The sequence below is a fragment of the Salvelinus sp. IW2-2015 genome, unplaced genomic scaffold (assembly GCF_002910315.2).
Source record: "Salvelinus sp. IW2-2015 unplaced genomic scaffold, ASM291031v2 Un_scaffold356, whole genome shotgun sequence".
Taxonomy (NCBI): Eukaryota; Metazoa; Chordata; class Actinopteri; order Salmoniformes; family Salmonidae; genus Salvelinus; species Salvelinus sp. IW2-2015.
The window spans coordinates 54,880-75,062 of record NW_019942547.1 but is presented as its reverse complement, the minus strand read 5'-3'; the positions used below and the strand labels follow the sequence as shown (position 1 = coordinate 75,062).

At 41.9% G+C, this 20,183-nt stretch overlaps 1 protein-coding gene across 1 annotated transcript in view; it reads right to left on the bottom strand.

Moving 5' to 3' along the window:
• Positions 1–14,223: 14,223 nt before the first annotated feature.
• Positions 14,224–20,183, bottom strand: part of LOC112068273 (NADH dehydrogenase [ubiquinone] iron-sulfur protein 8, mitochondrial) — a 22,980-nt gene continuing 17,020 nt past the window's right edge. Inside the window, exon 7 of the mRNA XM_024135369.2 lies at positions 14,224–14,829. Coding sequence (XP_023991137.1) covers positions 14,698–14,829 — 132 coding nt within the window. The 3' untranslated portion in view covers positions 14,224–14,697. The remainder of the gene's footprint in view (positions 14,830–20,183) is intronic.

Here is a 20,183-nt window from a genome sequence, read left to right as displayed (position 1 = left end):
TACATTTCAACTCAGTTTTTTCACAATTCCTGATATTTAATCCTTGTAAAAATCCCTGTTTTAGTCAGTTAGGATCACAACTTTTATTTAAGAATGTGAAACGTCAGAATAATAGCAGAGAGAATGATTTACTTCAGCTTTAATTTCTTTCATCACATTCCCAGTGGGTCAGAAGTTTACATACTCTCAATTGGTATTGGTAGCATTGCCTTTAAAATGTTTTAACTTGGGTCAAACGTTTCGGTAGCCTTCCACAAGCTTCCCATAATAAGTTGGGGTGAATTGTGCCCATTCCTCCTGACAGACCTGTTGTCACTGAGTCAGGTTTGTAGGCCTCCTTTCTCACACACGCTTTTCAGTTCTGCCATATTATTCTATAGGATTGAAGGTCAGGCTTTGACCCATTGCGACCAAGCTTTTAACTTCCTGACTGATGTCTTGAGATGTTGCTTCAATATATCCACATATTTTTGTTCCTCATGATGTCATCTTATTTTGTGAAGTGCCACCATTCATTCCTGCAGCAAAAAAACTGAAAATAGCTTACAGCGATGCTCCCCATCCAACCTGAAGAGCTTGAGAGGATCTGCAGAGAAGAATGGGATGAAACTCCCAAAAACAGTTGTGCCAAGCTTGTGGCGTCATACCCAAAAGACTCGACGCTGTAATCGCTGCTAAAGGGGCTTCAACAAAGTACTAAGTAAAGGGTCTGAATACTTACATGTAATTGAGATATTTTAGCCATTTAAACCTGTTTTTGCTTTGTCATTATGAGGAATTGTGTGTAGATTGATGAGGGAAAAAACATTTAATCCAGTTTAGAATAAGGCTGTAACGTAAAAAGTGGAAAAGGTCAAGTGGTCTGAATACTTTCTGAATGCACTTTAAAGGGATAACTGCCTTTCCCCCACACCACATTCATACGATACCGCTCAAGCATCTCTGCTGTTTAATTTTGTTTTCATTGTAAGAGGGCTAATCTTCTTCCATAATATTACTGCGGTCCGCAAACAACGTCAATAGGTGCATGCCGCTGCCTACTGTACTGGAGTGTGTAGTCAATCACAGTTTACAGATGAAATTAATAAGAACCAAACATTAAGAGAAACTAAACCCTCCTATCTAATCCGTACTACTAAGAACATAAAAAAGAGCCCTACTAACTTCTACCTAAACCTCCCCCATCCCATCCACCCTCAATAACTCTATAACAATCTCTTCTTCCACATAGTATTCCAACAATACATAAACACAGCTTCACTGTTTCTTGACCATACATCTGAACACAAACCATTCACATGTTTGCAACCAAATATGACAAGTTCAATGTACAATGTCTAGATGCAATCGCGCAAACACCACCTCTTCCTTCCAATCTGACCTTGACTCTGGTCCAACAACCTTTTTTTGGAGGGAATATAAAGTGCGTCCCACCTCTTCTGCCACACATCTACCATAATGGATGTAATCTTACATTTGGCCTCACCTCTACATAATGGAGCACGAATATAAATTATATCTTGTTTTAAAGCCTTTTCGGCTACCTGGTCTACCATTTCATTCACATTCACTCCCAAATGGAATGGGACCCAGCAGAATTGCACTACTACACCCTGTCTCTCGATTCTCATACTACATTAATACCTCCAATAGTAGGTCACTCCTATTAGATTTGCCAGATGATAAAATAATCAATACAGACAGGCAATTGTATACTACAATTCTGACAAGTTGAAYATCCAGCTACTATCGCAAACAAGTTAAGAGTATACTGAGAGATCATCTGTTAGTCTTCTATACATCTCCACATCAAATTGAGGAATGTAAACACCTGCTCCTGTACGACCACTATCTGGGTCTTTCGAGTCCCCCAAAAAGTTTCTACCAATGTAATTGTCAACAAGTTCCCCTATATCACTCACTTCTGACCAACAACAGGACCACAGAAGGGCTAAACCTCCAACTCCCTCAGACCACTCATCGGGAAGCTTTTCAACTGTCCATCCAAATCCACTGCCTTGTCTACTAGTATATTCCCAACAGCCATCTAGAACAGTAGCAGTGCGATGACCGACCTCACAGCTTTTCAGTGTAACCCACATGTGTTAAACTCATTTCACGGAGGACCGAGTGTCTGCAGGTTTCTGCTCCTCCCTTGTACTTGATTGATGAATTAAGGTCACTAATTAGTAAAAAACTCCCCTCACCTGGTTGTCTAGGTCTTAATTGAAGGGAAAAATGTTTAACACGCAGACACTAGGCCCTCCATGGAATGAGTGACACCCCTGGTCTAACACAATAAGCTAACTGCTGCTGCCTCTACTACTAATGAACTTACAGGTATTGATTTAAATGCACCAGTACATATCCTTAAAGATCTATACTGGATTCTGTCCAGCCTCTGAAGCCAAGTATTCTTCACCGCTGTTCAATAAACTACAGTACCTTGCAAAAGTATTCCTATTTTGTTGCATTACAACCTGTCATTTAAATAGAATTTAATTTGGATTTCATGTAATGGACATACACAAAATAGTCTAAATTGGTGAAGTGAAATGAAAAAAAAGACTTGTAAAAAATAAATAAAAAAAAACGGAAAAGTGCTGCGTGCATATGTATTCACCCCCTTTGCTATGAAGCCCCTAAATAAGATCTGGTGCAACCAATTACCTTCAGGAGTAAGATAATTTGTTTAAAAAAAGTCTACCTGTGTGCAATTTAAGTGCCACATGATCTGTCACATGATCTCAGTATATGTACACCTGTTCTGAAAGAACCCAGAGTCTGCAACACCACTAAGCAAGGGGCACCATGAAGGCCAAGGAGCTCTCCAAACAGGTCAGGGACAAAGTTGTGGCGAAGTACAGATCAAGGTTGGGTTATAAAAAAATATCTGAAACTTTGAACATCCCACGAAGCACCGTTAAATCCATTATAAAAAAATGGAAAGAATATGGCACCACAACAAACCTGCCAAGAGAGGGCCGCCCACCAAAACTCACAGACCAGGCAAGGAGGGCATTAATCAGAGAGGCAACAAAGAGACCAAAGATAACCCTGATGGAGCTGCAAAGCTCCACAGCGGAGATTGGAGTATCTGTCCATAGGACCACTTTAAGCCGTACACTCCACAGAGCTAGGCTTTACTGAAGAGTGGCCAGAAAAAWGCCATTGCTTAAAGAAAGAAATAAGCAAACACATTTGGTGTTTTCCAAAAKGCATATGGGAGTCTCCCCAAACATATGGAAGAAGATACTATGGTCAGATGAGACTATTGTAGCTTATTTGGACATGGGGGGATTTTTCATCGGCAGGGACTGGGAAACTGGTCAGAATTGAAGGTATGGTGGATGGCACTAAATACAGGAAATTCTTGAGGGAAACCTGTTTCAGCCTTCCAGAGATTTGAGACTGGGATGGAGGTTCACCTTCCAGCAAGACAATGACCCTAAGCATACTGCTAAATCAACACTCGAGTGGTTTAAGGGGAAACATTTAAATGTCTTGGAATGGCYTAGTCAAAGCCCAGACCTCAATCCAATTGAGAATCTGTGGTCTGACTTAAAGATTGCTGTACACCAGCGGAACCCATCCAACTTGAAGAAGCTGGAGCAGTTTTGCCTTGAAGAATGGGCAAAAATCCCAGTGGCTAGATGTGCCAAGCTTATAGAGACATACCCCAAGAGACTTGCAGCTGTAATTGTTGCAAAAGGTGGCTCTACATAGTATTGACTTTGGGGGGGTGAATAGTTATGCATGCTCAAGTTTTCAGTTTTGTGGGGGGGGATATATAGTTATGCATGTTTTCAGTTTGTCATATTTATTGTTTGTTTCACATGTAAAAATATTTTGCATCTTCAAAGTGGTAGGCATGTTGTGTAAATCAAATGATACAAACCCCCCAAAAATCCATTTTAATTCCAGGTTGTAAGGCAACAAAATAGGAAAAATACCAAGGGGGTGAATACTTTCGCAAGCCACTGTATGCACCAATAATCAATTGCTGTTCTGATCAAAGCTCTATAAGTGATTGTCTATCAGCACCCCATTTATAAGTTTCACCACGCTCGCCACCGGGTCTGCATCGCACCAAACGGTGGGCGTCATAGTCACAGGGACTTTCCAATTTCACTTACTCCACCTCAACGCCTCCCCAGTAATCACTACTTTCAAAGGCGCCCTGCTCCGGAGAGCAAAGCAAGTCACAGATCTTCTCCCTCTGGACGGAAGAAATGCAGAAAATCACCACAAGTCCACTTCCAGCTACCTTTATCGATTTAACAGTACCCAACTTATGGATCAGCCAAACGGCAGGGATCCACTTTCTTCCAAAATGTCACGGTTTGTACTCGGAGCCATTCCTCTTCAACACACATCTTCCCACTACACTTGGATCTACTCCTTCTTCCTCGCTGTCCATAACAACGTCTATCTGTTCACCACGCTCTTGCCGCGCCTTCATCCGCTGCATTGCTTGCAAACCATGCACTGATGGCGTTTCTCCAAAACCCAACTTCTGTTGAAAAGAAACGTCATCTCACTGTCAACTGTGTTTATTTTCAGAATAATGTGTCCCTGAACAAAGGGGGGGTCAAAATCAAAAGTAACAGTCAGTATCTGGTGTGGCCACCAGCTGCATTAAGTACTGCATTGCATTTCCTCCTCATGGACTGCACCAGATTTGCCAGTTCTTGCTGTGAGATGTAACCCCACTCTTCCACCAAGATACCTGCAAGTTCCCAGACATTTCTGAGGGGAATGGCCCTAGCCCTCACCCTCCGATCCAACAGGTCCCAGATGTGCTCAATGGGATTGAGAGCTGAGTTCTTCGCTGGCCATGGCAGAACANGTTCCTCATGATGTCATCTATTTTGTGAAGTGCACCATTCCCTCCTGCAGCAAAGCACCCCCACAACATGGTGCTGCCACCCCCGTGCTTCACGGTTGGGATGGTGTTCTTCGGCTTGCAAGCCTCCCCCTTTTTCCTCCAAACATAACAATGGTCATTATGGCCAAACAGTTCTATTTTTGTTTCATCAGACCAGAGGACATTTCTCAAAAAGTATTATATTTTTCTCCATGTACAGTTGCAAACCGTAGTCTGGCTTTTTTATGGTGGTTTTGGAGCAGTGGCTTCTTCCTTGCTGAGCGGCTTTCAGGTTATGTCGATATAGGACTCGTTTAACTGTGGATGCAGATACTTTTTTACCTGTTTCCTCCAGCATCTTCACAAGGTCCTTTGCTGTTGTTCTGGGATTGATTTGCAATTTTCGCACCAAAGTACATTCATCTTTAGGAGACGGAACGCTTCTCCTTCCTGAGCGGTATGGCGGCTGCGTGGTCCAATGGTGTTTATAATTGCATACTATTGTTTGTACAGACGAACGTGGTACCTTCAGGCTTTTGGAAATTGCTCCCAAAAATGAACCAGACTTGTGGTCTACAATTTGTTTTCTGAAGTCTTGGCTGATTTCTTTTCATTTTCCCATGATGTCAAGCAATGAGGCACTGAGTTTGAAGGTAGGCCTTGAAATACATCCACAGGTACACCTCCAATTGACTCAAATTATGTCAATTAGCCTATCAGAAGCTTCTAAAGGCATGACGTAATTTTCTGGAATTTTACAAGCTGTTTAAAGGCACAGTCAACTTAGTGTATGTACACTTCTGACCCACTGGAATTGTGATACAGTGAAATAATCTGTCTGTAAACAATTGTTGGAAAAATTACTTGTGTCATGCACAAAGTAGATGTCCTAACCGACTTGCCAAAACTAGTTTGTTAACAAGAAATTTGTGGAATGGTTGAAAAACAAGTTTTAATGACTCCAACCTAAGTGTATGTAAACTTCCGACGTTCAGTATGAATTAAGTTTGATTTTAGTTGAATGATGATGTAATGATTCAAAAGTTTTAGGCTATTATTTGGGTACATAAATATGGGGCATCTTTAAAAGTATTTTTGTGGTACCAAAAATATGTAGAATTGGTTTGTATGTAGACCTACTGATAGCTAGCTGTAATTCTATCTAATAAATAAACTCTTTCGGCTGACAGTGATCACCGAAAAGTACATTTCCTGAAGAGAATGTGAAGGGCTTGCTAACTTGTTTTAAAGTATGTATGGTTTTGAAATCAGTTATAGTAGTGGTATTGTGTCTGCAGTAGTAAAGGTTGTAAAATAGCTTAAAGTGTGGGTAAGATGGGTTGGCGGTAACGCAACGGGTATGTCTGCAAGAACACAAGGAGAGGGTAGCCTTATGACCTTTTTTATTGAAACAGGTTTGTTGGTCTTTTGTAGGCTTCAAATGATAAGAAATGTCACAGCTGAAAAATATGGTTTGTCTAGGAACAAACAGAGGAAACAATCACTTAACATCAAGGTATAACGGTTAAATAGCACTATTAAAATCAGGAAGTAACTACAAACAAGCATTCGGGAAAGTATTCAAACCCCTTCCCTTTTCCACATTTTGATACGTTACAGCCTTATTCTGAAATGGATTTAAGAATTTTTCTCTCATCAATCTACACACAATACCCCCATAATGACAAAGCAAAACAGATTTTTTTGCAACTGTATCAAAAATAAACAACAGAAATACCTTATTTACATAAGTATGCAGACCCTTTGCTATAAGACTCGAAATTGAGCTCAGGTGCATCCTGTTTCCATTAATCATCCTTGAGATGTTTCTACAAATTAATTGGAGTCCACCTGTGGTAAATTCAAATAATTGGACACGATTTGGAAAAGCACACACCTGTCGATTTAAGATCCCACAGTTGACAGTGCAAGGCAGTGAATAAACCAAGCCATCAGTGCTCCCGAGTGGCGCAGCAGTCTAAGGCACTGCATCTCAGTGCTAGAGGTGTCACTACCGACCCTTGTTCGATCCTGGTCTGTATCACAACTGGCCGTGTTTGGGAGTCCCATAGGGCGGCACACTATTGGCCCAGCGTCGTCAGTTTTAGGGTTTGGCCGGTGTAGGACGTCATTGTAAATAAGAATTTGTTCTTAACTGACTTGCCTAGTTAAGTACAAGTTAAATAATACCAAAAAAAAGAGGTTGACGGAATTGTCTGTTGAGCTCTGAGACAGGATTGTGTCGAGGCACAGAGCTGGTGAAGGGTACCAAAACATTTCTGCAGCATTGAAGGTCCCCAATAACACAGTGGCCTCCATCAGTCTTGAATGGAAGAAGTTTGGAACCACCAAGACTCTTCATAGAGCTGGCCGCCTGGCCAAACTGAGCAATCGGGGGAGAAGGGCCTTGGTCAGGGAGGTGACCAAGAACCCGATGGTCACCCTGACAGAGCTCCAGAGTTCCTCTGTGGAGATGGGAGAACCTTCCAGAAGGACACATATCTCTGCAGCACTCCACCAATCAGGCCTTTATGGTGAAGTGGCCAGACGGAAGCCACTCCTCAGTAAAAGGCATGACAGCCCCTGGGTTTGCCAAAAAGGTACCTAAGGACTCTCAGACCCGAGAAACAAGATTTTCTCTGTTCTGATGAAACCAAGATTTAACTCTGGTCTGAATGCCAAGTGTCATGTCTGGAGGAAACCTGGCACATCTCTACAGTGAAGCATGGGGGTGACAGCATCATGCTGTGGGGATGTTTTTCAGCGGCAGGGACTGGGAGACTAGTCAGGATCAAGGAAATATGAACGGAGCAAAGTCCAGAGAGATCTTTGATAGAAACCTGCTCAGGACCTCAGACTGGGGTGAAGGTTCACCTTCCAACAGGACAACTACCCTAAGCACACAGCCAAGACAAAGCAGGAATGGTGTTTTGGGACAAGTCTCTGAATGTCCTTGAGTGGCCCAGCCAGAGCCCAGACTTGAACCCAATCTAACATCTCTGGAGAGACCTGAAAATAGCTGTAAGCTGATGCTCCCCATCCAACCTGACAGAGCTTGAGAGGATCTGCAGAGAAGAATGGGATGAAACTCCAAAAACAGTTGTGCCAAGCTTGTGGCGTCATACCCAATAAGACTCGACGCTGTAATCGCTGCTAAAGGGGCTTCAACAAAGTACTAAGTAAAGGGTCTGAATACTTACATGTAATTGAGATATTTTAGCAATTTCTAAACCTGTTTTTGCTTTGTCATTTGAGGAATTGTGTGTAGATTGATGAGGAAAAAAACTATTTAATCCAGTTTAGAATAAGGCTGTAACGTAACAAAGTGGAAAAGGTCAAGTGGTCTGAATACTTTCTGAATGCACTTTAAAGGGATAACTGCTTTTCCCGCCACACCACATTCATACGATACTCGGTCAAGCATCTCTGCTGTTAAATTTTGTTTTCATTGTAAGAGGGCTAATCTTCTTCCATAATATTACTGCGGTCCGCAAACAAACGTCAATAGTTGCATGCCGCTGCTTACTGTACTGGAGTGTGTAGTCAATCACAGTTTACAGATGAAATGAATAAAGAACCAAACATTAAGAGAAACTAAACCCTCCTATCTAATCCGTACTACTAAGAACATAAAAAAGAGCCCTACTAACTTCTACCTAAACCTCCCCCATCCCATCCACCCTCAATAACTCTATACATCAATCTTCCCTTTCTTCCACATACCCGCTATTTCCAACAATACATAAACGCACGCTTCACTGTTTCATTGACCATACGCTCTGACACAAACCTATTCACATGTTTGCCAACCAAATATGACAAGTTCAATGTACAATGTTCTAGATGCAATCGCGCAAACACCACCTCTTCCTTCCTAATCTGATCCTTGATCTCGGTCCAACAACCTTTTTTTGGAGGGAATTAAATGCCGGCTCTTGGGTTCTGTGTCCCACTTCTTCTGCCACACATCTATCATAATGGATGTAATCTTACATTTGGCCTCACCTCTACATAATGGAGCACGAATATAAATTATATCTTGTTTTAAGGCCTTTTCGGCTACCTGGTCTACCATTTCATTCACATTCACTCCCAAATGGAATGGGACCCAGCAGAATTGCACTACTACACCCTGTCTCTCGATTCTCATGATACATTAATACCTCCAATAGTAGGTCACTCCTATTAGATTTGCCAGATGATAAAATAATCAATACAGACAGGCAATTGTATACTAAATTCTGACAAGTTGAAATCCAGCTACTATCGCAAACAAGTTAAGAGTATACTGAGAGATCATCTGTTAGTCTTCTATCACAAAAAAGTTTCTACCAATGCAATTGTCACAAGTTCCCTTATATCACTCACTTCTGACCAACAACAGGACCACAGAAGGGCTAAACCTCCAATTCCCTCAGACCACTCATCGGGAAGCTTTTCAACTGTCCATCCAAATCCACTGCCTTGTCTACTAGTATATTCCCAACAGCCATCTAGAAAGTAGCAGTGAGATGACCAACCTCACAGCTTTTCAGTGTAACCCACATGTGTTAAACTCATTTCACGGAGGACCGAGTGTCTGCAGGTTTCTGCTCCTCCCTTGTACTTGACTGATGAATTACGGTCACTAATTAGTAAAAACTCCCCTCACCTGGTTGTCTAGGTCTTAATTGAAAGGAAAAATGTTTAACCTGCTGACACTAGGCCCTCCATGGAATGAGTGACACCCCTGGTCTAACACATAAGCTAACTGCTGCTGCCTCTACTAATAATGAACTTACAGGTGTTGATTTAAATGCACCAGTACATATCCTTAAAGATCTATACTGGATTCTGTTCAGCCTCTGAAGCCAAGTATTCTCCCGCTGTTCATTAACTACAGTATCTTGCAAAAGTATTCATCCCCTGGCGTTTTCTATTTTGTTGCATTACAACCTGTCATTTAAATAGATTTTAATTTGGATTTCATGTAATGGACATACACAAAATAGTCAAATTGGTGAAGTGAAATGAAAAAAATTACTTATAAAAAATAAATTAAAAAAAACGGAAAAGTGCTGCGTGCATATGTATTCACCCCCTTTGCTATGAAGCCCCTAAATAAGATCTGGTGCAACCAATTACCTCAGGAGTAAGATAATTCGTTTCAAAAAAGTCTACCTGTGTGCAATTTAAGTGCCATGATCTGTCACATGTCTCAGTATATGTACACCTGTTCTGAAAGACCCAGAGTCTGCCAACCACTAAGCAAGGGGCACCATGAAGGCCAAGGAGCTCTCCAAACAGGTCAGGGACAAAGTTGTGGCGAAGTACAGATCAAGGTTGGGTTATAAAAAAATATCTGAAACTTTGAACATCCCACGAAGCACCGTTAAATCCATTATAAAAAATGGAAAGAATATGGCACCACAACAAACCTGCCAAGAGAGGGCCGCCCACCAAAACTCACAGACCAGGCAAGGAGGGCATTAATCAGAGAGGCAACAAAGAGACCAAAGATAACCCTGATGGAGCTGCAAAGCTCCACAGCGGAGATTGGGTATCTGTCCATAGGACCACTTTAAGCCGTACACTCCACAGAGCTAGGCTTTACTGAAGAGTGGCCAGAAAAAAGCCATTGCTTAAAGAAAAATAAGCAAACACATTTGGTGTTTTCCAAAATGCATATGGGAGTCTCCCCAAACATATGGAAGAAGATACTATGGTCAGATGAGACTATTGTAGCTTATTTGGACATGGGGGATTTTTCATCGGCAGGGACTGGGAAACTGGTCAGAATTGAAGGTATGGTGGATGGCACTAAATACAGGAAATTCTTGAGGGAACCTGTTTCAGCCTTCCAGAGATTTGAGACTGGGATGGAGGTTCACCTTCCAGCAAGACATGACCCTAAGCATACTGCTAAATCAACACTCGAGTGGTTTAAGGGGAAACATTTAAATGTCTTGGAATGGCTTAGTCAAAGCCCAGACCTCAATCCAATTGAGAATCTGTGGTCTGACTTAAAGATTGCTGTACACCAGCGGAACCCATCCAACTTGAAGAAGCTGGAGCAGTTTTGCCTTGAAGAATGGGCAAAAATCCCAGTGGCTATATGTGCCAAGCTTATAGAGACATACCTCAAGAGACTTGCAGCTGTAATTGTTGCAAAAGGTGGCCTACAAAGTATTATCTTTGGGGGGTGAATAGTTATGCATGCTCAGTTTTCCGTTTTCTTTTTTGGGGGGGGGGATATATAGTTATGCACGTTTTCAGTTTGTCATATTTATTGTTTGTTGTGCAGTTGTTGTTACCATCGTACCTGTCCTGCCGGTGTGATGTTCGGATGTACCGATCCTGTGCAGGTGTTGTTACACGTGGTCTGCTACTTTGTGGGGCGGACGATCAGCTGTCTTAGGCATCTCGCAGTACGGACATTGCAATTTATTTCCCTGGCAACATGTGCAGTCCTCACGCCTCCTTGCAGCATGCCTAAGGCACATTCACACAGATGAGCAGGGACCCTGGACATCTTTCTTTTGGTGTTTTTCAGAGTCAGTAGAAAGGCCTCTTTAATGTCCTAAGTTTTCATAACTGTGACCTTAATTGCCTAAGCTGTTAGTGTCTTAACGACCGTTCCACAGGTGCATGTTCATTGTTTATGGTTCATTGAACAAGCATGGGAAACAGGGTTTAAACMCTTTACAATRAAGATGTGTGAAGTTTTTTWAMGTATTATCTTTGAAAGACGGGGTCCTGAAAAAGGGACGTTTCTTTCTTTGCTGAGTTTATWTATCTCGATAAGCCACTTAATTATTATTACCTCATATCAGTCTCATTCTGAATGTCGCACAATTCTTTGATATCTGTAAGAACCCTAACCTAATTGATGAATCAGCAATACACAAATTGGCTTAATTATTTATTTACTAACTAAATAATCACACAAATACATAAACACGGTATAGGTTATTGATTACTAATATAATGCAATGAAAGCAGGTCCCTAGTGGACTAACAAAAGCATGACCGTTTGGTTACACAATGGAAAGGGAGGGGTAGGTAAGGAGAGGGGGRGACAAAGAGAGTCAACTTATCGTACATACATTTGGGAGCTACGGTCACGGGAATATGAATACTTAGCAACCGCTCATTCGGATTATAAATGCAATATATATTTACGCGTAGATGTCTTTCTCTGTCGTCTCTGTTGAAACCACTCGATYCGTCCATGGGGAGTGGTTCRATGTAAGTCTCTGRTTGTCCACCAGAGGTCACAATGTCCTCCTTAGTTGTATGTTTCTTTGATCTTGGAGTGTTCGTTAGAATAGACACTTCAGACGAACCTACRGTGGTCAGAGGAATCGGTCTTCCCCCTCGTACTGAGAGTTAAATGTCCTAGAACCACTTTYACATGCACAGGTGCAGACTGTGAATGTTCTGGTCTAGTCTTTACCTTCTTCACTCGTGTTGAGGGTTTCAGAACTTCTAACCATTTCGTAATGTGTAGCCACCGCTCCACGCTATCTGGTCTTGTAGTTAACCATTCGTGACGCCCGGTTTATACCGTCCATCTGCTTGGTCTCTAATTGATTATTCATGGTTCAGCTCTCGACCACTTTACACGCCAGCAGCAAACTGGCATATTTTGGTCTGGTTCACAAAGTTTCTAACCATTTCAACGAGTGAACCGCAGCTTCACGTTCTCTGGTCTGTATGTTCATTCTTAGCGAGTCCTTTTAAGCACTCTGGCCTTGGAGGGCATTCAGTCATGTTGAAACGAACTCTGAGCTCACTTGGGAGTGGCTACTGACTGGGCAATAGTTTGCATGAAAAATGATTATCATTTAGAAGGCTAAAATCACATTGCTATCTTCACAAAAGTATTCTCATATTTAATCATATAATTTCTACAACATTTAGATACAAACCTTATACCTAGGACACGTACACTTCCAGAGTTACCGTTACCTTGATATGACATCACAAAATAATATACCATGCGAGAGGTTTATTCTTTAAGTCCCCACTGACCATTTCCCACATTCTTTATGTTAGAAAAATTGTTCCAAAGTTCTTCTTTGGCCGTTAGACTTTTTAGACGGGCCACGCTGTAACAAAGGGATTTCTTTCCCAATACTGCAGGCCAGAAAGAGAAAGTTCTCTAAATTTACGACCGGTTGTTAAGTCATAAAACCATCCCAACTCCCCCTCTCCTCTCCAACTCCCCCTCTCCTCTGTCACCTTTTATCCTCACCAAGGAGTCATGACAACAGTCAACTGTGGGACCTTACATAGACAAGTGTGCGCCTTTCCAAATCATGTCCAATCAATTGAATTTACCACAGGTGGACTCCAATCAAGTTATAGAAACATGTTAACGATGATCAATGGAAACAGGATGCACCTGAGCTCAATTTCAAGTATCATAGCAAAGGGTCTGAATACTTATGTAAATAAGTTACTTGTTTTTGTTTTTTTATAAATGTGAAAACATTTCTAAAAACCTGTTTTCGCTTTGTCATTGARAAAAAAAATATTTGATCAATTTTAGATTAAGGCTGTAACGTAACAAAATCTGGAAAAAGTCAAAGGGAATGAATACTTCCCAAATATAACTAATTTACCACCTGAAACATGCAGTCTTTTCAAACAGCTCTTACACTAAAAGGGTATAATCAATTCCACAGTACTCTTCTAACCTCAATGTGAAAATATAAAAACACAKGAAAAATCACACCTTTGACTTCAATGGGACTTTAAAAGACAACGCTGCAGGCCATTTTAAAACTTAGKACAGAACAATATTTATTCTTCATAATTTAAAGTCCACAAGTATCTTTGTACAATTCTCATGACAACAAACCCCCATGTAACTTTGTGTTTGCAGCAGGCTAATATATCTACTAGTTTGAGGATAATAATAATTATAATAGAGCCTGAGTATCATGTGCCAACTGGTTGTGCATTACTCTCCGACAAAATGATAACACTCCGCCCTTAAAACAGAGTAAGACTGCATCCCAAAAGCCACCCTATTCCTTATATAGTGCATTACTTTTGACCAAAGTCTTATGGGCCCTGGTCAAAGGTAGTGCACTATATAGGAGGTAAGGTACCATTTGGGACACAGAGTAGGTAGTTGTCCCTAATCACTAACACATGGTCAGATTTTTTTCCCTTGTCCAAGTTAATTTGATCTGATCCTAGATCTGTGGTTTGGGGCAATATCTTACCTCGAATCAGATACAGTACTGTTGAGCATAGACATCAGGGGTGCGTTCAGCAGGGCACAGCGTTGTGGAACGTTCAGACATATGGTATGTAGAACAAACATGCCTCTCTGACAAGTAGAATAAAGAATCATGTCAACTCTATTGATGTAATTTCTTTATGAAAATTTCCACAACGTATCCCTATTGAATGTGCCCCAGGATAGGCATCTGTGAGATGGCTGCCGGTACAGGAGACCGACGGTGCATCTCTCTGTGGGTGAGCTGAGCTTATTTTGACAGTGGTCCACACAGACCTGGTTCTGGAGAGCTGTGGCTTCCTGATTTTTATTTTGTCCCAATCATCCAAGTCACATTCAATATCTATGCAGTATAGATATATGCAATATAGATAAACGGTGCTGTCTGGATCTCTGGAAACAGGTCTGGGTGTGAACACTGATCTGGATCAACTGTACAGTATGGATGGACGTGTGTCTGTGTCAAAGAGGCTGACGGATATCTATACAATGTGTGTGCCAGTTTGTCATACCGCATCTGTGTGTGTTTCATGGTTATCAACAGAGCACGGTCGGTCGGTCTGTCGGTGTGTGTGCRCGCGTCAGCCAGCCTGTCTGTCTATCGATAGAGGTAATCAGCTTGTATGTTGGCAGCGATCTCGGCCTCCCACTTGTCTCCGTTGTTGAGCAGTTTCTCTTTGTTGTAGAGCAGCTCCTCATGGGTCTCTGTGGAAAACTCAAAGTTGGGGCCCTGAGGGAGATAGAGGTGAAAGAGAGAGGGGAGACACCAAACCAAATAGTTTTACAGGTCCTTTACGCCAACCTCAGTCACAGGGATCATAACGGCCAGACATCTACAGAGGAAGCTATAGTAGAGGGGTTTTGTGCGAAATGGCAATTTCCTTTTGGTCAAATGTAATGCACTAAGTAGGGAATAGGGTGCCATTTGGGACACCGACCATAGTAGAGAGGAAGAAGGTCCAGCTCACCTCCACGATAGCGTCAACAGGACAGGCCTCCTGGCAGAAGCCACAGTAAATACACTTGGTCATGTCGATGTCGTAGCGCGTCGTCCTCCTGCTGCCGTCCGATCGGGGCTCTGCCTCGATGGTGATGGAACCAATTACCTTCAGGAGTAAAAGATAAATGTCGTTTCAAAAAAGTCTACCTGTTGCAATTTAAGTGCACATCATGATCTGTACACAATGATCTCAGTATATGTACACCTGTTCTTAAAGAACCCAGGAGTCTGCACCACAACTAAAGTCCACTATGGGGCACATGGAAGGCCAAGGAGCTCTCCACAGGTCAGGGACAAAGTTGTTGGCGAAGTACAGATCAAGGTTGGGTTATAAAAAAATATCTGAAAACTTGAACATCCCACGAAGCACCGTTAAATCCATTATAAAAAAATGGAAACGAATATGGCAACCACAACCCAGAGAGACCTGCCAAGAGAGGGCCGCCCACCACAAAACTCACAGACCCAGGCAAGGGGCATTAATGAAGAGGCAAGCAAAGAGACCAAAGCAAACCCCTGGATGGAGCTGCAAAGCTCACCAGCGGAGATTGGAGTATCTGTCACATAGGACCGCACTTTAAAGCACACGTAACACTCCACAGAGCTATGGCTTTACTGAAGAGGTGGCCAGAAAAAAAAAGCCATGGCTTACAAGAAAGAAATACATGCAAACACATTTGGTGTTTTCCAAAATGCATATGGGAGTCCTCCCAAAACATATGGAAGAAGATAGGCGTATGGGTCAGATTGAGCACCTAATTGTGAGCTTATTTGGACATGCCCGGCGCGGAGATTATTTCACTCGGCAGGGACTGCGGAACTGGTCAGGAAGTGAAGTATTGGTGGATGGCAACTAATACAAGGAATAATCCTGAGGGGAAGACCTGTTTCAGCCTTCCAAGATTTGAGACTGGGATGGAGGTTTGCACCCTTCAGCAAGACAATGACCCTAACATACTGCTAAAATCAAACACTCGAGTGGTTTTAAGGGGAACATTTAAATTGTCTTGGAATGGCCTTAGTCAAAAGCCCCAGACTCAATCCAATTGAGAAGCTCTGTGGTCTACTTAAGAGGATTGCTTGTACACCAAGCGGAACCCATCCCAATTGAAGAAGCTGGAGCAGTTTTGCCTTGACAGAATGGGCCAAAATCACCAGTGGGCTATAATGTGCAAAGCTGCATAAGAGACATACCTCAAGAGACTTGCAGCCTGTAATTGTTAAAAAGGTGCTCTACAAAAGTTGATCTTGTGGGGGGTGAATAGTTATGCTGCTCAAGTTTTTCCGTTTTCTTTTTTGGGAGGGGGGGATATATAGTTATGCACGTGTTTCAGTTTGTCATTTATTTCATTGGTTTGTTGTGCAGTTGTTGTTACCATCCTGTACCTGTCCCGCCGGTGTGATGTTCGGATGTACCGATCCTGTGCAGGTGTTCGTTACACGTGGTCTGCTACTGTGCGGACGATCAGCTGTCTTAGGCATCTCGCAGTACGGACATTGCAATTTATTTCCCCTGGCAACATGTGCAGTCCTCTACGGCCTCCTTGCAGCATGCCTAAGGACGACTTCACACAGATGAGCAGGGACCCTGGACATCTTTCTTTTGGTGTTTTTCCAGAGTCAGTAGAAAGGCCTCTTTAATGTCTAAGTTTTCATAACTGTGACCTTAATTGCCTAAGCTGTTAGTGTCTTAACGACCGTTCCACAGGTGCATGTTCATTGTTTATGGTTCATTGAACAAGCATGGGAAACAGGGTTTAAACCACTTTACAATAAAAGATGTGTGAAGTTTTTTAACGTATATTATCTTTGAAAGACGGGGGTCCTGAAAAAGGGACGTTTCTTTCTTGCTGAGTTTATTATCTCGAAATAAGCCACTTAATTATTATTACCTCATATCAGTCTCATTCTGAATGTCGCACAATTCTTTGATATCTGTAAGAACCCTAACCTAATTGAGAATCAGCAATACAACAAATTGGCTTAATTATTTATTTACTAACTAAATACACACAAATACATAAACACGGTATAGGTTATTGATTACTAATATAATGCAATGAAAGCAGGTCCCTAGTGGACTACAAAAGCATGACCGTTTGGTTACACAATGGAAAGGGAGGGTAGGTAAGGAGAGGGGGAGACAAGAGAGTCAACTTATCGTACATACATTTGGGAGCTACGGTCACGGGAATATGAATACTTAGCAACCGCTCATTCGGATTATAAATGCAAATATATATTTACGCGTAGATGTCTTTCTCTGTCGTCTCTGTTGAAACCACTCGATCCGTCCATGGGGAGTGGTTCAATGTAAGTCTCTGATTGTCCACCAGAGGTCACAATGTCCTCCTTAGTTGTATGTTTCTTTGATCTTGGATGTGTCGTTAGAATAGACACTTCAGAAACCAACCTACAGGTCAGAGGAATCGTCTTCCCCCTCGTACTGAGAGTTAAATGTCCTAGAACCACTTTTCACATGCACAGGTGCAGACTGTGAATGTTCTGGTCTAGTCTTTACCTTCTTCACTGGTGTTGAGGGTTTCAGAACTTCTAACCATTTCGTAATGTGTAGCCACCGCTCACGCCTATCTGGTCTTGTAGTTAACCATTCGTGACGCCCGGTTTATACCGTCCACCTGCTTGGTCTCTAATTGATTATTCATGGTTCAGCTCTCGACCACTTTACACGCCAGCAGCAAACTGGCATATTTTGGTCTGGTTCACAAAGTTTCTAAGCCATTTCAACGAGTGAACCGCAGCTTCACGTTCTTCTGGTCTGTATGTTCATTCTTAGCGAGTCCTTTTAAGCACTCTGGCCTTGGAGGGCATTCAGTCATGTTGAAACGAACTCTGAGCTCACTTGGGAGTGGCTACTGACTGGGCAATAGTTTGCATGAAAAATGATTATCATTTAGAAGGCTAAAATCACATTGCTATCTTCACAAAAGTATTCTCATATTTAATCATATAATTTCTACAACATTTAGATACAAACCTTATACACTAGGACACGTACACTTCCAGAGTTACCCGTACCTTGATATGACATCACAAAATAATATACCATGCGAGAGGTTTATTCTTTAAGTCCCCACTGACCATTTCCCACATTCTTTATGTTAGAAAATTGTTCCAAAGTTCTTCTTTGGCCGTTAGACTTTTTAGACGGGCCACGCTGTAACAAAGGGATTTCTTTCCCAATACTGCAGGCCAGAAAGAGAAAGTTCTCTAAATTTACGACCGGTTGTTAAGTCATAACCATCCCAACTCCCCCTCTCTTCCTCTCTCAACTCCCCTCTCCTCTGTCACCTTTTATCCTCACCAAGGAGTCATGACAACAGTCAACTGTGGGACCTTACATAGACAAGTGTGCGCCTTTCCAAATCATGTCCAATCAATTGAATTTACCACAGGTGGACTCCAATCAAGTTATAGAACATGTTAACGTGATCAATGGAAACAGGATGCACCTGAGCTCAATTTCAAGTATCATAGCAAAGGGTCTGAATACTTATGTAAATAAGTACTTGTTTTTTGTTTTTTTATAAATGTGAAAACATTCTAAAAAACCTGTTTTCGCTTTGTCATTGAAGAAAAAAAAATATTTGATCAATTTTAGATTAAGGCTGTAACGTAACAAAATCTGGAAAAAGTCAAAGGGATGAATACTTCCAAATATAACTAATTTACCCCCTGAAACATGCAGTCTTTTCAAACATCCTTACACTAAAAGGGTATAATCAATTCCACAGTACTCTTCTAACCTCAATGTGAAAATATAAAAACACAGGAAAAATCACACCTTTGACTTCAATGGGACTTTAAAAGACAACGCTGCAGGCCATTTTAAAACTTAGTACAGACAATATTTATTCTTCATAATTTAAAGTCCACAAGTATCTTTGTACAATTCTCATGACACAAACCCCCATGTAACTTTGTGTTTGCAGCAGGCTAATATATCTACTATGTTTGAGGATAATAATATTATAATAGAGCCTGAGTATCATGTGCCAACTGGTTGTGCATTACTCTCCGACAAAATGATAACACTCCGCCCTTAAAACAGAGTAAGACTGCATCCCAAAAGCCACCCTATTCCTTATATAGTGCATTACTTTTGACCAAAGTCTTATGGGCCCTGGTCAAAGGTAGTGCACTATATAGGAGGTAAGGTACCATTTGGGACACAGAGTAGGTAGTTGTCCCTAATCACTAACACATGGTCAGATTTTTTTCCCTTGTCCAAGTTAATTTGATCTGATCCTAGATCTGTGGTTTGGGGCAATATCTTACCTCGAATCAGATACAGTACTGTTGAGCATAGACATCAGGGGTGCGTTCAGCAGGGCACAGCGTTGTGGAACGTTCAGACATATGGTATGTGAACAAACATGCCTCTCTGACAAGTAGAATAAAGAATCATGTCACTCTATTGATGTAATTTCTTTATGAAAATTTCCACAACGTATCCCTATTGAATGTGCCCCAGGATAGGCATCTTGAGATGGCTGCCGGTACAGGAGACCGACGGTGCATCTCTCTGTGGTGAGCTGAGCTTATTTTGACAGTGGTCCACACAGACCTGGTTCTGGAGAGCTGTGGCTTCCCTGATTTTTATTTTGTCCCAATCATCCAAGTCACATTCAATATCTATGCAGTATAGATATATGCAATATAGATAAACGGTGCTGTCTGGATCTCTGGAAACAGGTCTGGGTGTGAACACTGATCTGGATCAACTGTACAGTATGGATGGACGTGTGTCTGTGTCAAAGAGGCTGACGGATATCTATACAATGTGTGTGCCAGTTTGTCATACCGCATCTGTGTGTGTTTCATGGTTATCAACAAAGCACGGTCGGTCGGTCTGTCGGTGGTGTGTGCGCGCGTCAGCCAGCCTGTCTGTCTATCGATAGAGGTATCAGCTTGTATGTTGGCAGCGATCTCGGCCTCCCACTTGTCTCCGTTGTTGAGCAGTTTCTCTTTGTTGTAGCCAGCTCCTCATGGGTCTCTGTGGAAAACATCAAAGTTGGGGCCCTGAGGGAGAAGTGAAAGAAGGGGCGGAAATGTGAGGATGA